Genomic DNA, 17,681 nt, shown 5'->3' with positions numbered 1-17,681 from the left:
TATGATGTGATGAATCACAATTTTAGGATAAGTATTACACTTAATGTTCACCTATTATGTCTCGAAGACTTGAACTGAATTTTATTTCAAGGAGAAAAAAACAAAGAATAAATTGTAATTTTGCTTTTCTATCATTTTAATTAATTATATTAATATTATTTTATTTGTATTAATAATTATTAATTTTTTTAATTATCAAAATTTATAAATTAAAAATATACAATATATAAATGTTTTTTTAGTTTTACGTTAACAGAGTAAAAATAATTCGTATATCAAAATTAATTTTTAAAAAAATTATGTAAATAATTTTCATATTAATTCATGAAATTTAATTAAAAATTGATAAAATAAAAATAAAAATATGTAAACTATTCAAAATAAAAACATATAAAATGATATAAAATAAAATTTAAAAGATTTATATAATAAATATATTTTAATTATAAATTTTTTGTAATTTAAAAATTAATCATAATTTTAATTAATGATACATAAAAAATAATTTTAATATAATTAAATAAACAAAGTAAATATGTTAATGATTTATCGTCTTATTTATAAAAAATAATTTTTTTATTTTTAAATATAGAAGAATTAAATATTTTGATTTTAAAAAAAATACTAAAAGTATAATTTAACCAATAGAAATGTAATATCAGTTTATAATAACTTTTATCTGAGAGAAAAAGTGTGTATAGTAAAAATAAATATAATATTTATTGGTGGATATACCAATGCAGAGAAGTGATATTTTTTGTAAGAGTTATATAATAAAAAAATTAAATTGGACTCAGAATTTTGCTAAAGAAACTAATTTTGTTATAAATATTAAAATATAAGTTGAAAAGTGTCTTGAAATGTGATAACAGTGTACTATTAAAATATTTAATTTTTATATAATAATATTTACAAATAAGTTAGTGGTTCATGTTTGATAATTAACGAGTGGAGCAACCAGTAATAATTAAATAATAAGGTTAATTATATATTTTTTGTCTCCCTATAACTCACAATCTGTCATTTTAATTTGATTTCTTTTATTTTACCGTGCACATTTAGTCCCTTAAATTTTAAAATTAAGTCATTTGTATTGTGGTTATATTAGTTGACCATTCATTAACCATTTGACACATATTTGAGAATTCCTAGTTGAAGAATAGAAAGACAGTTTTCTCCTTTATCCTTGAGACACACAAGTATAGGAAATGCATTTAAAGGAAGGGTTTTCTTTTATGATTAAAAACAAAAATTGACTATTAAATCTGAAAAGAATTATTAATATTAAAATATGTAATTAATCTGAATTTTTTCATTAGTCACATAACATTTTTTTTAAGTAGTCTTATTTTATGTCATTAAATTTTAATTATTTATATATGATTGTATCTCCTTATCTCACCCTTAAATAAAAAATTATCTCCACTCTTACATAAAAAGTTATCTTACTAGATATGCGTGTGTTACATTGAAATAATAATTTTAGGGATTCCATTTGGATACTACCTAGAGCCGTCCCTTTCCACTGTTGATCGATTTCCTCCGTCTTCGAAGACAACTCTGTGACCCAGCGTCCCATTTGGTCTTCACCCAGAGTTCAATCGTAGGAACTGGTAAGTACCCATGTCCTAGTGTTGATTGCTTGAAAATGTGTATTATATATGTCGTTCTTCTTCTATATTTGCTTCGGTGGTAGCTAGGGGCTTTTATTTTGCCTTTATCGATTTTCAACACACGGACGAAGGGCACAGCTTGCTTGCGGCTTCAATATCTGCTAACCAAACCCTTAGTCATCTGGGATTTAAAGGTACCGCGCGTTCTTATTTTGAACCGCATGTTTATGCTTTTATATTAATATATTAATACTATTAATTAATAAAAATACAATTTTTTGTTGTATATATTTGTTGGTCTGGATGGTGAAGATGAAGGAGATTGTGTAGAGGGAAAAGTAGTGTTTGGAGAGGATAAAGTTGGATGGGTAGCAGAAGAGGAGGAATTAGATAGCAGTTCAAGAGTGCTGTCTTTAACCCTATATACTAAATATGAATGTTTCTTAAAATGGTGTTTGAAACACAAGGTGGATGAATAAGGAAAGCTGGTGTGTGTGTCTTCTGTGCTTTCTTTTCTCTCTTAGCTAAAGATAGGTCAAATCCAAGTCTTTCTTCAACTCAATTATGTAGCATTAGCATACGCCTTTTTATTCTTTCTTCTATTTCTCTGCAGTGTGTGTGTATGGTCTTTCTCTTTTGGGGTCCTTGTTGCTTTCTTTGGATTGTTGTTTCTTATTTTTGTCTGTTTCCTACCAATACTTCATAAATCTCTTTAAGATAAAACTCTATAATTACACAAATATTGAGGTTATCAAAGTATAACTCATTAGGAGGTATAATGAGAGAAAATTTGGATAGTTTGCGTGAAATTTTAAAATTTTATTGCTGTCATTGTAGACAAAGAAATTGGGGACATCAAGGTTGCCGTGGATGAGAGCAAAAAGCTAATGAGTCAAATTTGTTAAAAATAGCATATCTTGATATTTTTAATACCTCAACAGACTTTAGCTACTGTTCCTGTTGCATACTTTGTTAGATGAAGTTTGAACATGGCAGTATGCTTCTCTTTGGACATTTTTTTTTCTGCACTGTGATTGAAACTTTTCTGAATAGAGTGCCAAAACAAATTTAAAGGTAAAACAAATCCTAGTGTGATCCAAAAATCATAGGTACATGTTTGCCTACCTGCATTTTCTTATACAAGTACTTGATTGATTTTCTATACTACTTTTTATTTAACTTATTATATAGTCTCAAACCATAACTTGTTATACAAGTACTATTTTTTAGCTCTGATACTACACAAAACCAGCATCGCAGCACAAAGAAACATATACAAGCCAAAACCCAAAATGTTCACGTATCCTGAACCCAATTTATAATACCAATTATTCTGGCTAAAACATTTAATAAAGCTGCCTAATCTCTTAGCATATCAACAATGGAAGATATGTTTAAAAATCATGAACTGTGCACCAAGAGACCATGCACAAAATCCTAACCCAAAATACAGGAATTTCACTCCAACCAAATGCACTAAATAACTGCATACTATCATAAAATATTAGCCCCTTTATTCTTTCAAAAACAATAAAAAGTGTATGAAAAGAAATTGCTCCAAGATAGAGGTCAACATTCCCAAAATGACACTAAGAATAGATAAGGAAAATAATATTAAAAAGGTGGGCATTGGAGGGAAGTACCAGAAAGGATAAAAATTCTGTTGCAATTACAAGATTTAGATAGGAAAAGACAGCTAGATTGATCGCATGTGAAATGATACAAAACACAAAGCACTAACACGATGTCTTTTGGCAGAACTTCAATTTCTGCTACAGGGACATCTTACACTGATTTTTTTGCCTTCTGTTCACCACAAGGTTCACCTCGATGCTGCTCCTTTGCTTCATCCATCTCCATAACATAGTTGATTGCCTGAATATTTCGGTGGTGCCGGCTGATTCCAGATTTTAATCCTTCAATCTCTCTCATTTCATACTTAGTTTTGAAACTTTCATTCATCTGTTTAACAGCCATTTCAATTGCACTGATCCTTTTCTGCAAGTGTTGGAAGTCTGGAAGTGCATCTGTTGCCATACCATTCTCATTTTCAGCTCTTTGTGGACCACCTTCAGCATATTTGTGATCCGCCAAATCTTTGTCCTGGAAACAAAGATTTAAATTAAACAAATTACATCAATATAAAATATGCAATAGTGGCTGGTTCCCACTTGAATATATGATGTAAATTACCTTTAATACTTTGTAGTTATGAGGATTTACCTGTCCAAGTGACTTCATCTCGAAGGCTGTTATACTATCATTCAAACCACTAACAGCAGGGACATAAGCAGCCAACTGACAGCGTAGTCTCCCATTTTCACCTTCCAACTTCTTAACTCTTCCTTTCAGCTTTTCACTTTCCATACCTTTAAAGTTGCGTCTGCTTTCAAGATCTTCACATGCATCAGCTAGCTCAGGGACTTTCTCTTCAAATAATGTGAAATTGACAGCAGAAATCTGCAGTCTGGTGTACAGTGTGGCAGCCTGAGGCAGAAAAAAAGGAGGGAGGGTGTGCCATGCTTGCAGCTGACATTACTAGTTTAGTTTAGTGTATCATATTTTGCACGCCTGTTAAATTCATATTTTATAATTTATAGCATTAAATATTTTGTATTATTTTGGATTTTTAATATATTATTAATTATTTACTCTAAATTTGAATAAAGGTATGTCAGTAAATTGAGTTGAATGTCCATCCACTTATAATATACAATTTTACATTATTTTCAATCATAAATTATATTTGAATAATTTTAAAATAATTATTTTAAAAGTCAACAAATATTTAGAGACTAATCTTATTTATAATTTAGGATAAATTGTAGTCGAAAAAATGCAACAAAAAAAAATGAAATATTAATTAAGTGACAAGGTATGTGCAATGTAGTGTACTAGTGTACACTTGCTAATTTTGATTTGAGTCAAAAACCTTGTTTGCCCTAACCATTTCACATTCCCCAATTTCCCTGACAGGGTTGGTGTTGAGCAGATAGAGATGAACCCGCCAACACTAGTGAAGCGCACTCAGAACATCAATGCCAGAGAAGCTGCACTCAGCATCGGCGACCATGCCTCCTGGCACACCAAGTACAAGGATTCCGCTTACATCTTCGTCGGTGGCATCCCCTTCGATCTCACCGAGGGTGACCTCCTCCCCGTTTTTGCTCAGTATAACAACTCTTTCCTCTTCCATTTCAATTCAATTCATCAACTCTTTTTGCTTTTATTTTATTTTTAACATTTTTTTTTTTAAAATCTGAAGTATATGTTTTTTTTTATTACTCAGATACGGAGAGGTTGTTGATGTTAACCTAGTTAGGGACAAAGGTACCGGAAAATCCAAGGATTTTGCGTTCCTTGCGTATGAGGATCAGAGGAGCGCGGATCTTGCTGTGGGTGAGTTCCTGTTCTATGATTTTATTATGTGTTCTTTTTTTAATGGTTTTTTTTTTTGTGTGTTTGTGGATGCATTTGTTGAATTGCGTTTTGATGTTTGTTTTTTGTGGCTCAGATAATTTGAACGGGGCACAGGTTTTGGGGAGAATTATTAAGGTGGACCATGTTGATAAGTATAAGAAGAAGGAGGAGGAGGATGAAGAGACAGAGCGGCTGAAGAGGGAGGCACGTGGCGTTTGCCGTGCTTTCCAAAGAGGTGAATGCACTCGGGGAGCTAGCTGCAAGTTTTCTCATGATGAGCAAGTAAGATAAGCATTTCATGATCATGTCACAAAGTAATTTGATTTTTTTTTTTTTGGTATATATATTATGTTTTTAGATGTGTATGCTTTGTGTGACTTGAAAACTTGAGTATTAGGGTTCGAGTTTTTGTAAGGTTTAATTGAAGTGTTCAAATGCAATACTTTTTGGCTTATTGGAATGATTTATTGCTCTTTGACTCTTTGATATTGTTGGAGTGGGATTTTGGTATTGACCGTAGATTGTAGACCATAAACTACAAATAGAGCTGTATTTTATTTTAGTTAATATTTTTGTTATTTGTTAAGGTTGTAGTCTTAGATATGTCGTTGGTCACATAGAAGTTTGGTATTTCAGCTAATAAGTTGTTCATTAGTAATAATAAGATGCTATGATACTAACAACAGGCATGCCTTATTCATATACACGCGGTTCTGCCATGGATGCGTCACCCTGTCGACATCACTCGCTGTCCAGAACTCCCCGTCTGTAGTGTTCCTTTGATGAAACGCAGGTACTCCTCCACCCATTAATTTCAATTTCGCTATCTCAACTCAAATTGATTAGTTCCACTTCACAACTAGGTTACAGTCGGTACTGGAGGAGAACATGGGAATTTCCAAGCTGTTCCCTGTTCAGGTCGCACTTTGGCAAGAAACGGTTGGACCGGGTGACTTTGAGCGAGACCTTTGCATAAACTCGCCCACCGGAAGTGGCAAAACCTTGGCCTATGCTCTTCCCATCGTTCAAAACTTGTTCACCAACCCCGGTGGCCGCCTCCGTGCTTTGGTTGTAGTTCCCACCCGCGACCTTGCTTTGCAGGTTAAGCGCGTCTTCGACGCCCTTGCATCGCCGCTGGGTCTCCGTATTGGCTTGGCTGCTGGTCAATCTTCGCTTCGCCACGAGCTTTCTAGCCTCATTTATCTACCTGGAGAAGACGATGGTCCAGATCCTGGGTTTTTGTCTCCGTTGTGGTTCCAAAGCAAGGTCGACATATTGGTAGCGACCCCTGGAAGGCTAGTGGACCATGTCAACAAGTTGTCATTGAAGCATCTTCGTTATCTCGTGGTTGACGAAGCAGATCGATTGCTACGTGAGGACTACCAGTCCTGGTTACCTACTGTGCTTAAATTAACTCAGTCTAGGCTGGCAAAGATAGTTTTATCTGCTACGTTAACTCGGGACCCAGGAAGACTTGCTCAACTTAATTTGCATCACCCTTTATTCCTGAGTGCTGGGAAAATGCGTTATCGGCTCCCAGAATATTTGGAATGTTACAAACTGGTATATGACACTGACAGGGTTTTTGTTTCTTTTAATTTACAGAGGGTGTGATTGGGATATGATTTTGAACCTTTTTCACCGTAAATTTGTCATGTTATTATATAGCTAGCTAGTTTTATTTAATTCTTCATTAATTTGAAATTTTATAGTTTCTTCCAAAAAAGTTCCCTTATGCTGTTCTATTTATAATTTTATTGTTTTGTAGATCTGTGAAAGAAAGGTCAAACCCTTGTATTTGGTTGCCCTTTTGAAATCCCTAGGAGAAGAAAAATGCATAGTTTTTACAAGATCTGTGGAATCAACACATCATCTCTGCAAATTGCTAAATTGTTTTGGTGATCTGAAAATTGGTATCAAGGAGTTTTCTGGTCTAAAACATCAACGGGTAAGAAGGTACGTTTTGATTCACTCTTAACAAATAGTAAATGTTTTAAACTGTGCTGAATGCTCTCTCCTTGTAGACTTGACATTATGCAAAACTTGTTCTGAAAGAACTTTTTCATCTTTGGATGAGTAGCGTGTTTAAAGTTTAGACTAGATTAGCTTATTTTATGTTTGAAAAAACTTGTATTAAAAAACTTTGAAATAAAAATGACTGGTATCCCAAATGTATTGAAAACTATATATGCTGGGTTTTTGACAAAAAATGTTACTTTTTGCAGCAAGACAGTGGGTGAATTTCGGAGAGGGGAGTTTCAAGTGCTTGTATCTTCTGATGCAATGACTCGTGGAATGGATGTTGAAGGGGTAAGAAATGTCATTAATTATGACATGCCCAAATACACAAAGACGTATGTTCATCGAGCTGGTAGAACTGCAAGAGCTGGCCAGACTGGGCGTTGCTTCACATTGATGTCAAAAGATGAGGTATGAAGTCCTTGTCTCACTCATGTTCATTGTTTGTGCAGATCCAGCTTATGCATTTGAGCCAAAGAAAGAAGCTACAATGAGTTTGTAATGACTACTAACTAGCAGGGATGAGAATAGCACAATATAGGGCTGTGGCGAGCGGCCCCTCACCGCAATGGGTGCCCTCCGTAGCGGTGTAGTTCAGTGTCACAGATGCTTTCCCAGCTGGAATACCGGGAGTCAGGGTGCTATTGTATAACTCCCATGTGTTGTGATTGTGACTTGAGACATCCCCTGAAACTTTTCTGTTGCCACAGTTACTTAACTCCCTAGCTCCATCTCCCATCTTTGAACAACAGAAAAAGTTAGGCTTAGGGTTGTGTCATTTGGGCCATGGGGCAAACACTTTTTTTTTTAGTTTTGGACCTCTATTTGAGTCTAGTTTAGCTTTCTTTTCTTTAAATCATTGTTGGACCAAATTGGATCATGGAGGTGGTTGGAACATCAATGATGTTTGAATCTTGGAATGTCAACTTGTTGGGTGAGCTTTTACCATTAAACTTTGTTGCATCTATGGTTGACAGCTCAGCAATGGAGCTAAAGCAAAAGGTATGTACTGACGCAGTCATGATGATTAAAGTTATATGGAGTCCACCTTTGTCCCTCCCACCACCGAAGCCGTCGGACCTCAATTTCCATGCAGGGACAGTGGGTCGTTCCCAGTTAAAGCTACAAGGGGTGCAGTTGTCTTCCAGCAATTAGAGAAAACTTGAGGAAGTTTCAGTACAATTCCAGTTTTCAAATTCCAACCTTGAGGACAAGAGTGATTGAGGGGTGTATTGTTAGGATATAGGGATAAGGGAAAGTTGATTAACATAGTTAGACTATTAATAAGTTAGTTACTACAGTCAGGATATTGATTAGTTAAGGGGTTAGTTAGATAGTTGGGGTTTATTAGATATAAATAGGGGAAGAAGAATAGGAGAGAGGGGGATCTTTTTCTCATTTCAATTCTTGGTTCTTAACAAATACATTAAATAATAAAAGTAATAATAAAAGGTCAAAATAGCAGCCATCCCGCTATATCAGTACTTTCTGTTTTGGCTTGAATAATTATCATTCTATTGTTTCTATAGTTGAGTGTAGTCAATGACCATTAGGATTTTGTTGATGCTCTCTCATCCCTCTGACTGACTAATTTAATTTATCAATACTAGAGTATGAATATTCTTGTTTTCCTATGTTTTATTTTAACCTTTGAACCTAAATCATGCATCTTAAATTCTTGTCAACTCTTGTCCCATTCCAGGTTGGAGGATTTAAGAAGTTGATGAAAAAGGCTGAGGCTAGTGATTGTCTTGAGTATACTGTTCCATCCAGTTTGATTGAAGCGCTTCATAGTACCTACCAATCAGGTAAATATCTTCTAACGTCTCTGGAGATCTTCTAAAATCGTTTTTGATTCCTCCATGGGGAATGAATATAAAATATTACTTTTGTTCGTTGAGAAAATCTGTATATTTTTTTTATTCACGAGAAAATCTCTATATTGTGCATGTATCTGGGACGATCTTAATGCTTGATTTTCTTTTCCTTTTTGCTGTTTTGAAGTTACATTGAATGTTTCATAGACTTGGTTTCATGGTTCCATTATACTTGTGGATGAGCTCAACGCTTCTTGATGTTGGTTTACGTTATGCTGTTTTGGATTTACATTAGATGTTTCATTAAGTCTCTGTCATGTTCCATTGTTGGCAGCACTGACAAAATTGAAGGAGAAAATTCTGGAGTCCCGGAGAAAACCAAGGATAAGTCTTGTCAATCGATCAAAGTGAGAACAAATATTCACGAGAATAGTTTTGCCTATGAACGGATATACAAGAGATTCTTTTACTGTACATTTTATGATTTAATTAGAATGATAATATTATGTTTTTTTGGGTTACATATTATTTATTTTCACCACTATTTTTTGTTTAATATAAAAAGAAATTAATATTATGCTACTCGTATATTTGTTTACTTTACAAAGGAGAATGTCTTCATTTTATTGTTTATGATGCCCTGTTTATTTGGATGATTTATGTGATTGATTTAAATATCCACACATTTAGCCAGTTAAGCAATTTTCACCATCCCCGTCATTTTCAATGACTGAGTCACTAAGTTGACAATTTCATCAATATATAGGGTAATGTGGGCCTTGTCATTTCACTGAGACTAAAAATGAAAAAAAAAATACAGGGACTAAAAATAAAAAAATAAGAGAATAATATAGAGGGACTAAAAGTGAATAAAAAGGATTTATTGGGATGAAAATTAAAAAAAAATGTTCTTATCAAAAGAAAAAAGGGACAAATTTGCAGGCATGGAAGATAATAAGCCATAAAAAAATCTTGAATAATAAAAAAGATTGTTAATAATGATGATTTTTTCAATCTTTACTTTTTTTTCTTGTTGCTCATGACTAAGATCACTCACTTTATTCCTTCCCTCTTGGAGACAAAAAAAAAAAACACTTTGTGCATAGATTGTATATTATTTATTTTTCAAAAAGCCTAAATTGGTGCCTAGAGTGTATTATTTTGTTGAGATGAGTGTGTTAGGGAGAAAGAGTAATAGATTGTGAGTGAGTGTTTAAAGTGTTTATGTAATTTGTAAGTGGCAAAGGGACGAACAAGGAAAAATAAAGAAGGTTGAGAAAATGTATGATTCCTAACAAATATAATTTTTTTTGCTATTTAAGATTTTTATTTTATATTAATTTTTTATTAAAAATTATATATTTAAGGTTTAATTTTTTTTTGCCTTCAAATTTGTCACTTTTCTTTTACTTTATAATTTTTTTCATTTTTTTATTCCTGTAAATTATTTTTAGTCAGTATAAACTTTTTCTTCTCTTTTTTTTTGTCTATGTAATTTTTTATTTATTTTTATTCCCTCTACTATAATAATGACATGACATTATAGTGATATTATTACTCATGTGACTTTGATGACTTGACGTGTTGAACTTAACAAAGATTTAATAAATTTTAATTATAAAGACTAAAAAGGAAATGCTTGTAACTAATAAAAACTTTTTTGAGAAAAAAAAAATATAAAGAAAAAAAATGTTAAATTCCATGAATCAAAATCTTATTTAAATTTATAAATCAGGTATGCATGTAATATCAAATAGATAAGACAACTAACATTCCTCAACCGCAAGTATCAATAATCTAGGAATTAGTTTATAAATTCAATTTATTGAGGGATTGTCCGGTACCATTATTTCAATCCATCATTAACCAAAAAAGATAAATGTTCTAGTAAAAAAAAATAGGATTACATCATAAATCGCAGTACATCCTTCTTGAATACCAACTAGAGATCTCTCAATGGCCTGTATAGTAGACAAAAGATGCAATTCAGATGGCCTCTCTATATATGCTTTGAATGAATTCCGCAGCCCAATTTTAAATTCATCCAAGGAAAAGCAGTGCAATTCAGTAAAAGAATAAGCTTCAACTGATCCTTTATGAAGTGACTTGGTACTTGACTGTCTTTCATGAAAGGTTAGTGTTGCCCTTTTTCCTTGCAACGAAATGGTCTCGCCTATTGCCCTCATGTGAATCTGTATCAATTTTCTGTAAACTTTTCTAGAGGAGGTAGGATAAGTGAAAGGAAAATAACCCGCTAATTCTCTCAAATAGTTGCAAGCACCATCTAACAAAAGTAAAGCAGAATACTGTGGGACCGCAACCATCTCTGTAAATTCTAATAACAGGACTTGTGAAATTTCAATGAAAGTAGGTACAAAACTAGAAGGTAAGAAACCATCATCTTTCAGAAAATTTAACCTCAAAAGAGATGAGAAAACAATTAACAATTGTCTCAGCAAAAAAGCTATTTCAGGGTGATCACCTTTTACCAAGCTTTGCAACAAAGGCTTATTCAAACCCTGTAGCTCAGTGGATTCCACCCTGGCCAAAACCCTGGCAACATAGTTTTTACCATTTGGATTCAACATTCTCCCATGATTACTGACACTTTTGGAGACATTATCAACAGCTGATGAAGTACAGCAAGTAGCTGCAGCTTTAGATTCATTTTGTGTACCAACTAAGGCATTAGCCTTAGAAACTAAACTTTTAGATGACAAATAATTGGTACTTGACAAGGATAACTTCACGGCTGGATCTTCAAAATGTTGTGTATTGTGTGAACTTTTGGAAAGTTGATTACTCTCGATAAGCAATTTGTTTACAAAAAACATTGGTAAGTTCCATAAGAGAAGATATACAACTGTCCAGTTCAGAGGCATGCTCACTTTTCCACATCAACACTTTTTCTTTTTCATCACTATCTTTAGCATCTGTTTGGTCCGTGGAAGATGTGAGTAGGCCCCACAAAAGTCTACTAAAGCAACAAGCTGAAGAGGACAATCTATTAATGTTTTCATAAGTAAGACCAAATCCCACATTGACATTGCAAGGGGTATTGTGAACAGAAACAAGCAAGCTCTGTATCTGCTTTCTCAAATTCTCAGCCATAAAGGTTAAACATTTCAATGCCTCAAGCTTGGGGGAGTCCTGAGAATATGGAAGCAAATGATTCTCCTCATGGCTAATCTTATGATTAGAGATCTCTTCACAAGGCATCACAGCTTCTTTACTAATGGAAAAAGCGTGAACAATTTGATATTTTCCTATGCCAAACAAGACATTTGATGTGTAATGCATTAAGGAAAACATCATAGATTTACAGAGAATAATATTTTTGGTTGAGTGTGACTCTTTAATCCCAACAACCACAGATAATGACTTTGAAAGCCACAATACAGGTAGCGAACTTCCAGAAATAATCGAGTTTGGCGAGAATGGGATAGTGTTTGCCTTATCATAAAATCCGACTAATATATGCCATAATGTCTTCCGACAAGAGACAAATAATCTTAAATACTCAAAATAATAATCCCAGTGCATTGTACTCTGAAAATACAGCAAGGCACCAATAAGAAGCCTGAAAAGTTTAAGTAGGCAAAAACTTGAGAATGAATCATTTTGTTTCGCAAATTATGCTTCGAACAAATTTTTGCAGTAAACAACTAAAGAATGTGTCCAAGACATTTTATCATGGGTTCACAACTATTTGAATTTCTTTTTCTTCAGCAAGGATCAAGGAATGTGTAACCAAAAAAAGGTCAAGGAATGTATCATAAACAAATTTGAAAATTTCAAGCAAAGAGAGATAATTTTATAATTTCGTCCAATTACTTTCTTGCTTTTGAATATATAAACAAATAGTGACTGATAAAAAAAAATATAAACAAATAGTCTTGCATAAATATAAATAGGAAAAGAATATTAGTTAGTTAGTTAGTTAGTCAGCTGTTTAGATGGATTGAGTAAGCTGCCTATAAATAAATTAGGGTTGAATTTTAGACAAACTAAGTCTAAATGTTAATCAAAAAGTGCCGTGCACAATTTCCCAGGACTCTGTTTCTCTTCTCTCTCTATCCTCTCTGTTATTCTTCTCTCTTCCCCTCTTTAGTTTCTCTTTCTGTTCCTTTCTCTTTCCTACCTAAATTCTATATCATATAGCTGCACTGGTTTAATGTCCTTTAGGCTCTTATTGCCAAAAGTAAAATTATTTGGAAACAGGAACAAGTCTAGTTTTGAAGTGCTATTAGAATATAAGCAACAGATCAAAGTGAAAAGACTCTCAAGACCGTATGTATGCCAATTATTAAGGCATAGGGTTGTGTTTGGAATTGGGACAGAAGGGAAGGTAAATTTTTTTTGGAATAGCTAGAGTAGTTAGTAAGTTAGCTAGTTATAAAGGGTTATTTAGAAAAATAAATAGAAGGATGTGAGGGGCAAAACACATTCTGAATTGTTAGCAATGGGGAATTGAACAAGTACTAAGTTATAAAAGGGGAAAACCATTTCGAGGATAGATTTTTTTCCTGGTATTGTTTATTTTCAATCAAGAAATAAAATCTTCTATTTCTTTTCTGGCATTTTTACACTTTTGAGCTCTTTGACACTCTGTTTCTCTTTACTTTCTGTCTTTTATGAATACCCTACGCCAGCATTAGTTGAAATGTTTCTCTTCTCTATAATATAAGTTCTTTTTGTTATCTGCAAACAGACAAAAAACCATAAAGAAGTATCCAACAGAGAGATGAGTGTACCGTTCAAGGTTGAAAATACAAGTCAGAAGATGCGAAAATGATCTCGCATTTTTATCTTGCATCCGACACAAGAGATCAAGCAACTGGTGGCAATCTCTAAAAATTTTGTCAGTGACAGGGAAAGTCTCGTCTTTTCTGCTGATATCTGCAGGAAGTTTGTCACATGAAGGAGTGGTTGAACTTAAAAACTTAAAAACTCTGGCCAATTAGGCAATGACTGAAGATTGACATCAGTACATGGAATGTTACTAAATAATGGGAGCACCAATTTCTCTAAAGCAAGGCAAAACATCGAGGCCAGACTCCTGTGAGCAAACTGAAACAACAGTATGAAATGAATTAACCTTTTCTTGCTCAAAATACCACACCCCAGCATTAAATAAAAAAAAAATTAAAGATTACAACAGAAAACTGAAATAAGCTAAAAAAAACACTGGCAAAGATTAATATGCAACTCTATTATTATGTGTGTTTGTGTGAGGGGTAAAAATGAATTGTGTATAACCAAAAGAGGGTCTTACTTTTTGTTCATAAAAAAGTGAATCATTTAGAAGTTCTGATGATATTTGTGACAAAGTGATCGTCTTGAGCAGCTTACACTTGTCAATTTCTTGCACACCTGGCTCTTGAAAACTACTTGTTACACTGTGAAGGTAAGCATGGAGTAAATGTGAGAAGAACGTTTTCAATTGCTTCTTTGAAGCATGGTTGCTCCAAATATCAACATTTTTGCAAAGCTTTGACCAAATGAGTGTTGGCAATGATTTTTTGTTAGCAGCATACACTCCTAGATCCCAATCCCATTGGTTGCATCTTTCTTTTATGTGGTCTTGGATGCTTTGAGTGACCACAGAAACTACATCTTCACAAGTTACATAATCAGAAACAAAGATTGGGGATTGATACACACATGATAAATACTCCAAAATAAAATTAGTAAGGTCAGCCGCCTCTTCTTTCAGTGTCTTGATTTGAGATCTATAAGACTTCTTTTGCAAATAATGTTTCTTTTTTAAATACTTGAACAATTTAATCTGCTTATTCAAGTAAACAAGCCTTCGAAGAGCCATAGACTGAAATATATAGATCAAAGGGGAAGAGTCATCTGAGCCAAGTTTAAGATATATGTCAGAAATAAATTGCATAACAACAAGGAGGGAAGAAGAGGGTTGAACAATCCAAGAAAAATAACCAAAGTCTATCTTATCAATCCTCTCCATCAACTCAGAGGCAGAATATGTTGTGTAATCCTCCACCTCTGCAGACATCTTTGGCAAATCAGGAGGCCTAAGGCTTGCTTGCCTATATAAGCTTTGACAGGACACAAACAACTGAAAGAAGAACACAAGAACCCATTGACTGGACCTACCAAATTTCTTTAAAACTTTTCCCTTTCTAACCACCTGATCAACAGTTTCTCCTATGACAGAAGAAAAGAACTTGCAGATTGTATCTGGTTGTTGCCCAACTAGAATACTCAAGTAGGGACGCACTAATGCCATAAGTTCATTTACAGCAACCCCAAGAAGATTGCGGTTGCTGTTGGTGATAATAACCGAACCAAGAACTAAACAATACAGTCTAGACAGCCCTCTACCCAGCAATTCCCCTTGCAGATTAAAATTTTGCAATTTCTTGCCATCAACCAATGGACAGAAATCTTTCATCCACCTGAGAGATTCTGAAATATCTTCTGTTATTTGTCTAATACAACCACATACTTGCCCTTCGGGAATAGATTCAACAGCTTTATAAATGGCATTGATGAACTTCTCTGAAGATAACAGCCTTTCAACTGCTTCAGAATGAAATTCATTCGACAGAAATACCAAGAACCTGGAAGAACCCTCAGTATTACCCTCGTGAGATATAACAAGCCTTATTGCTTTGCACAATGCTAAAATAGCAATTTCCACCTACATCATTTCAAACATGTAAATACAACACAAGCTGAATCAAAACAAAGAGTATAACAATTTTAAAAAAATTTCCCCTCACCCAAAACATCATTCCCCTCCCCTTTGCCAAACAATCATACCTAGAATTACACCAAGTGACTAGCACATGAAGTAATGAAACCACCAACAAGGCAGAACCCATGCAAAACCTCTAAAACATAACACTTACTGCAGTCTGGGATATGGGATAAAAATACAGTATAAATAAACAGTAATCGGAATTTTGATACGAACCTGGAGAAGTTGACTGTAGAGATAAATTGTTTGGCATCCCAGGGCAGGTATAGTGGAAGGTAATGGGCATTGGTCAGGAACATTCACCAAATTGCAATTGATGGCAGAGCATGACAACATGAGAAGCCACAGATTTACCAATAACCTCATATTCAATTTGCAAAAGATATCCCATAGCAACTAGAATCTCGTTAGCAGGCAAGGTACTAGATATCTCCGTCCTGTTGGTTGTATCATAGTTGGAGAAGTGAAGTACACTAGTGAAACTAGTCATCAGTGTATTAAATATTTTCTTCAAGAAATTAAGACAAGCTCCTCCAGATGTGTCCTCGGTTCTCACATAAACTTTGTCTTGCATAAAACTAGCAAGTAATTTACCAATAGACTTGAGTAAAGCATGAAAATCCAACAACAGGGGATTAGCATCCACTTCAACTTGAATATAGGCATTAATCTTCAGCAAAAGGGGTTCCATAATCAGTACAAAAAAATTGAAAAGTGAGTTTTGAAGGTCTGCAGAAATATTATTTGAGCTACAGTGTTTTCCTGGCACTGGTTGCCTTGAACCATCTATATTCTCCACTATCTGGTGCCCTTCATCCAGTTTGAATTAACATACAAGTGAAATAACAAGCCTAAGCTACCCATTGCCATATCATTCTTCTTAGCTATAATTTTGTTCAGTACATCAAATAAAATGTCTCTTAATAGTTGCCTTTGAGTCATTTGACTTATCATCACATGAAGCATCATCGTTTTCTGAAACATGCAAGCTTAAAAACTCAGGAATATGCATGTGATGAAACAGTCCATGAGAAAGAACTCCATGGTGTTTGTCTTGGATGCAGAGTATAAGATTAAGGTTGTTCCAGGGACTGTGAGGTTCCAAAGGGTGCCGTTTAGAAGTTTCTCGAGGTTGGGCGTCGAATATGTCTTTTCGCTTAGGATTTTGCATTCTGTGTAAGAAGGGTTCTTGAGATGTTAATAAACCCTAAACCCTATCCTACAAATGATTCAACATAGGACCCACGTTAATCGTCGATTAAATTTTATATTATTAACAGAACCTCTCCAGTTTAAAGTAAAATGGAGAGGATCCAAATCCCTAATTCTAATATCTAAATATCTATATCTTCTAATTCTAAATTTAACAGAGAAATTTCCCCCAAAAAAAATTAACAGATAAATTATTTTTTTTTTCACTTCTATAATTTAGTGTTTTTATTTTTATACCTTTAATTTATTTTTTCATTTTAGTCCAAATAAAATATATCTATTTTATTTTTCATAACACTTTGAATTTTAAAAAAATATTTTCAACAGTAAAAGATGTCATCTAAAATGTTTTAAAGATAAAAAATAAAATAAATATATTTTATAATGACTTAAATGAAATACTTTTTACAAATAAAAAAAATATTTAAACTAAAAAAACATTTACATTCTACTCAATGTTCATAATGTATTTTTTTATTCTATTTCTAGAAAAAAAAAAGTATTTACATTCCGCGTTAACCTAAAGAAATATTAATCCAAATCCATTCCAATGGAATCTCACTCTTGTTTGGAGTAATGATTTTGCTAACTCAACCTATCAAGCCGCATTCATATATGCATCTATTAAATATCACTCTTAATTAATTAATCATTTAAAATCCGACTAATTTAATAGACTTTCTTTTCTCCTGTTTCTTCTTACAGCTACTTCTAATCATTCTATAAATCAATTGGTGGGAGCTGAAAAAAGTAATTTATTTATTTAACTTGGCAGTGGGGTGCATGTAAATTAAATATGAGATTTTTAATAGAAATGTATCAATTTTCATTTTTTAAATGCTCGAAAATACTTCTACAAACAAGAATGTT

The 17,681-nt window shown here is 33.5% G+C and overlaps 2 protein-coding genes across 4 annotated transcripts; one reads left to right on the top strand and one right to left on the bottom strand.

Moving 5' to 3' along the window:
* Positions 1-1,424: 1,424 nt before the first annotated feature.
* On the top strand, positions 1,425-9,390 carry LOC100789424 (DEAD-box ATP-dependent RNA helicase 1). Of its 3 annotated transcripts, none has more exons than XM_006585648.4 (11): positions 1,425-1,613; positions 1,701-1,807; positions 4,590-4,784; positions 4,903-5,012; positions 5,128-5,315; positions 5,720-5,826; positions 5,897-6,596; positions 6,802-6,989; positions 7,259-7,463; positions 8,755-8,860; positions 9,204-9,390. In XM_006585648.4, the coding sequence occupies exons 3-11, from the start codon at positions 4,612-4,614 to the stop codon at positions 9,278-9,280; spliced, it is 1,854 nt and encodes a 617-aa protein (XP_006585711.1). In that variant the 5' UTR covers positions 1,425-1,613; positions 1,701-1,807; positions 4,590-4,611; the 3' UTR covers positions 9,281-9,390. The 3 variants fall into 3 exon arrangements, with proteins under 3 accessions (XP_006585711.1, XP_006585710.1, XP_006585712.1); XM_006585647.4 differs by having other exon boundaries at positions 1,454-1,613; positions 1,697-1,807; XM_006585649.4 differs by lacking the exon at positions 1,701-1,807 and having other exon boundaries at positions 1,461-1,613.
* A 397-nt stretch (positions 9,391-9,787) lies between these two features.
* On the bottom strand, positions 9,788-16,290 carry LOC102667416 (uncharacterized). The gene is made up of 5 exons (XM_041017748.1): positions 15,897-16,290; positions 15,674-15,756; positions 14,145-15,539; positions 13,624-13,939; positions 9,788-12,449 (listed from the first exon to the last, which is right to left on the bottom strand). Exons 1-4 carry the CDS (start codon positions 16,288-16,290, stop codon positions 13,805-13,807), a joined length of 2,007 nt encoding a protein of 668 aa, XP_040873682.1. The 3' UTR covers positions 9,788-12,449; positions 13,624-13,804.
* Between the last annotated feature and the right edge of the window lie 1,391 nt (positions 16,291-17,681).

Source organism: Glycine max, chromosome 8, assembly GCF_000004515.6.
Source record: "Glycine max cultivar Williams 82 chromosome 8, Glycine_max_v4.0, whole genome shotgun sequence".
Lineage (NCBI taxonomy): Eukaryota > Viridiplantae > Streptophyta > Magnoliopsida > Fabales > Fabaceae > Glycine > Glycine max.
Note: the sequence above shows the minus strand (reverse complement) of the source record. Positions and strands in the feature narration are given on the sequence as shown.

What these genes read in the sequence shown, in the direction of transcription:
- LOC100789424 (XM_006585648.4), top strand. Translation starts at nt 4,612, where the DNA reads ATGAACCCGCCAACACTAGTGAAGCGCACTCAGAACATCAATGCCAGA. An exon ending in CTCCTCCCCGTTTTTGCTCA is followed by an intron (nt 4,785 to 4,902) that starts GTATAACAACTC and finishes TTTATTACTCAG; the next exon opens with ATACGGAGAGGTTGTTGATG. An exon ending in GTTCCTTTGATGAAACGCAG is followed by an intron (nt 5,827 to 5,896) that starts GTACTCCTCCAC and finishes CTTCACAACTAG; the next exon opens with GTTACAGTCGGTACTGGAGG.
- LOC102667416 (XM_041017748.1), bottom strand. Translation starts at nt 16,290, where the DNA reads ATGGAACCCCTTTTGCTGAAGATTAATGCCTATATTCAAGTTGAAGTG. An exon ending in TCAATTGCAATTTGGTGAAT is followed by an intron (nt 15,757 to 15,896) that starts GTTCCTGACCAA and finishes CCCATATCCCAG; the next exon opens with ACTGCAGTAAGTGTTATGTT. An exon ending in CTTCATGTGCTAGTCACTTG is followed by an intron (nt 15,540 to 15,673) that starts GTGTAATTCTAG and finishes GAAATGATGTAG; the next exon opens with GTGGAAATTGCTATTTTAGC.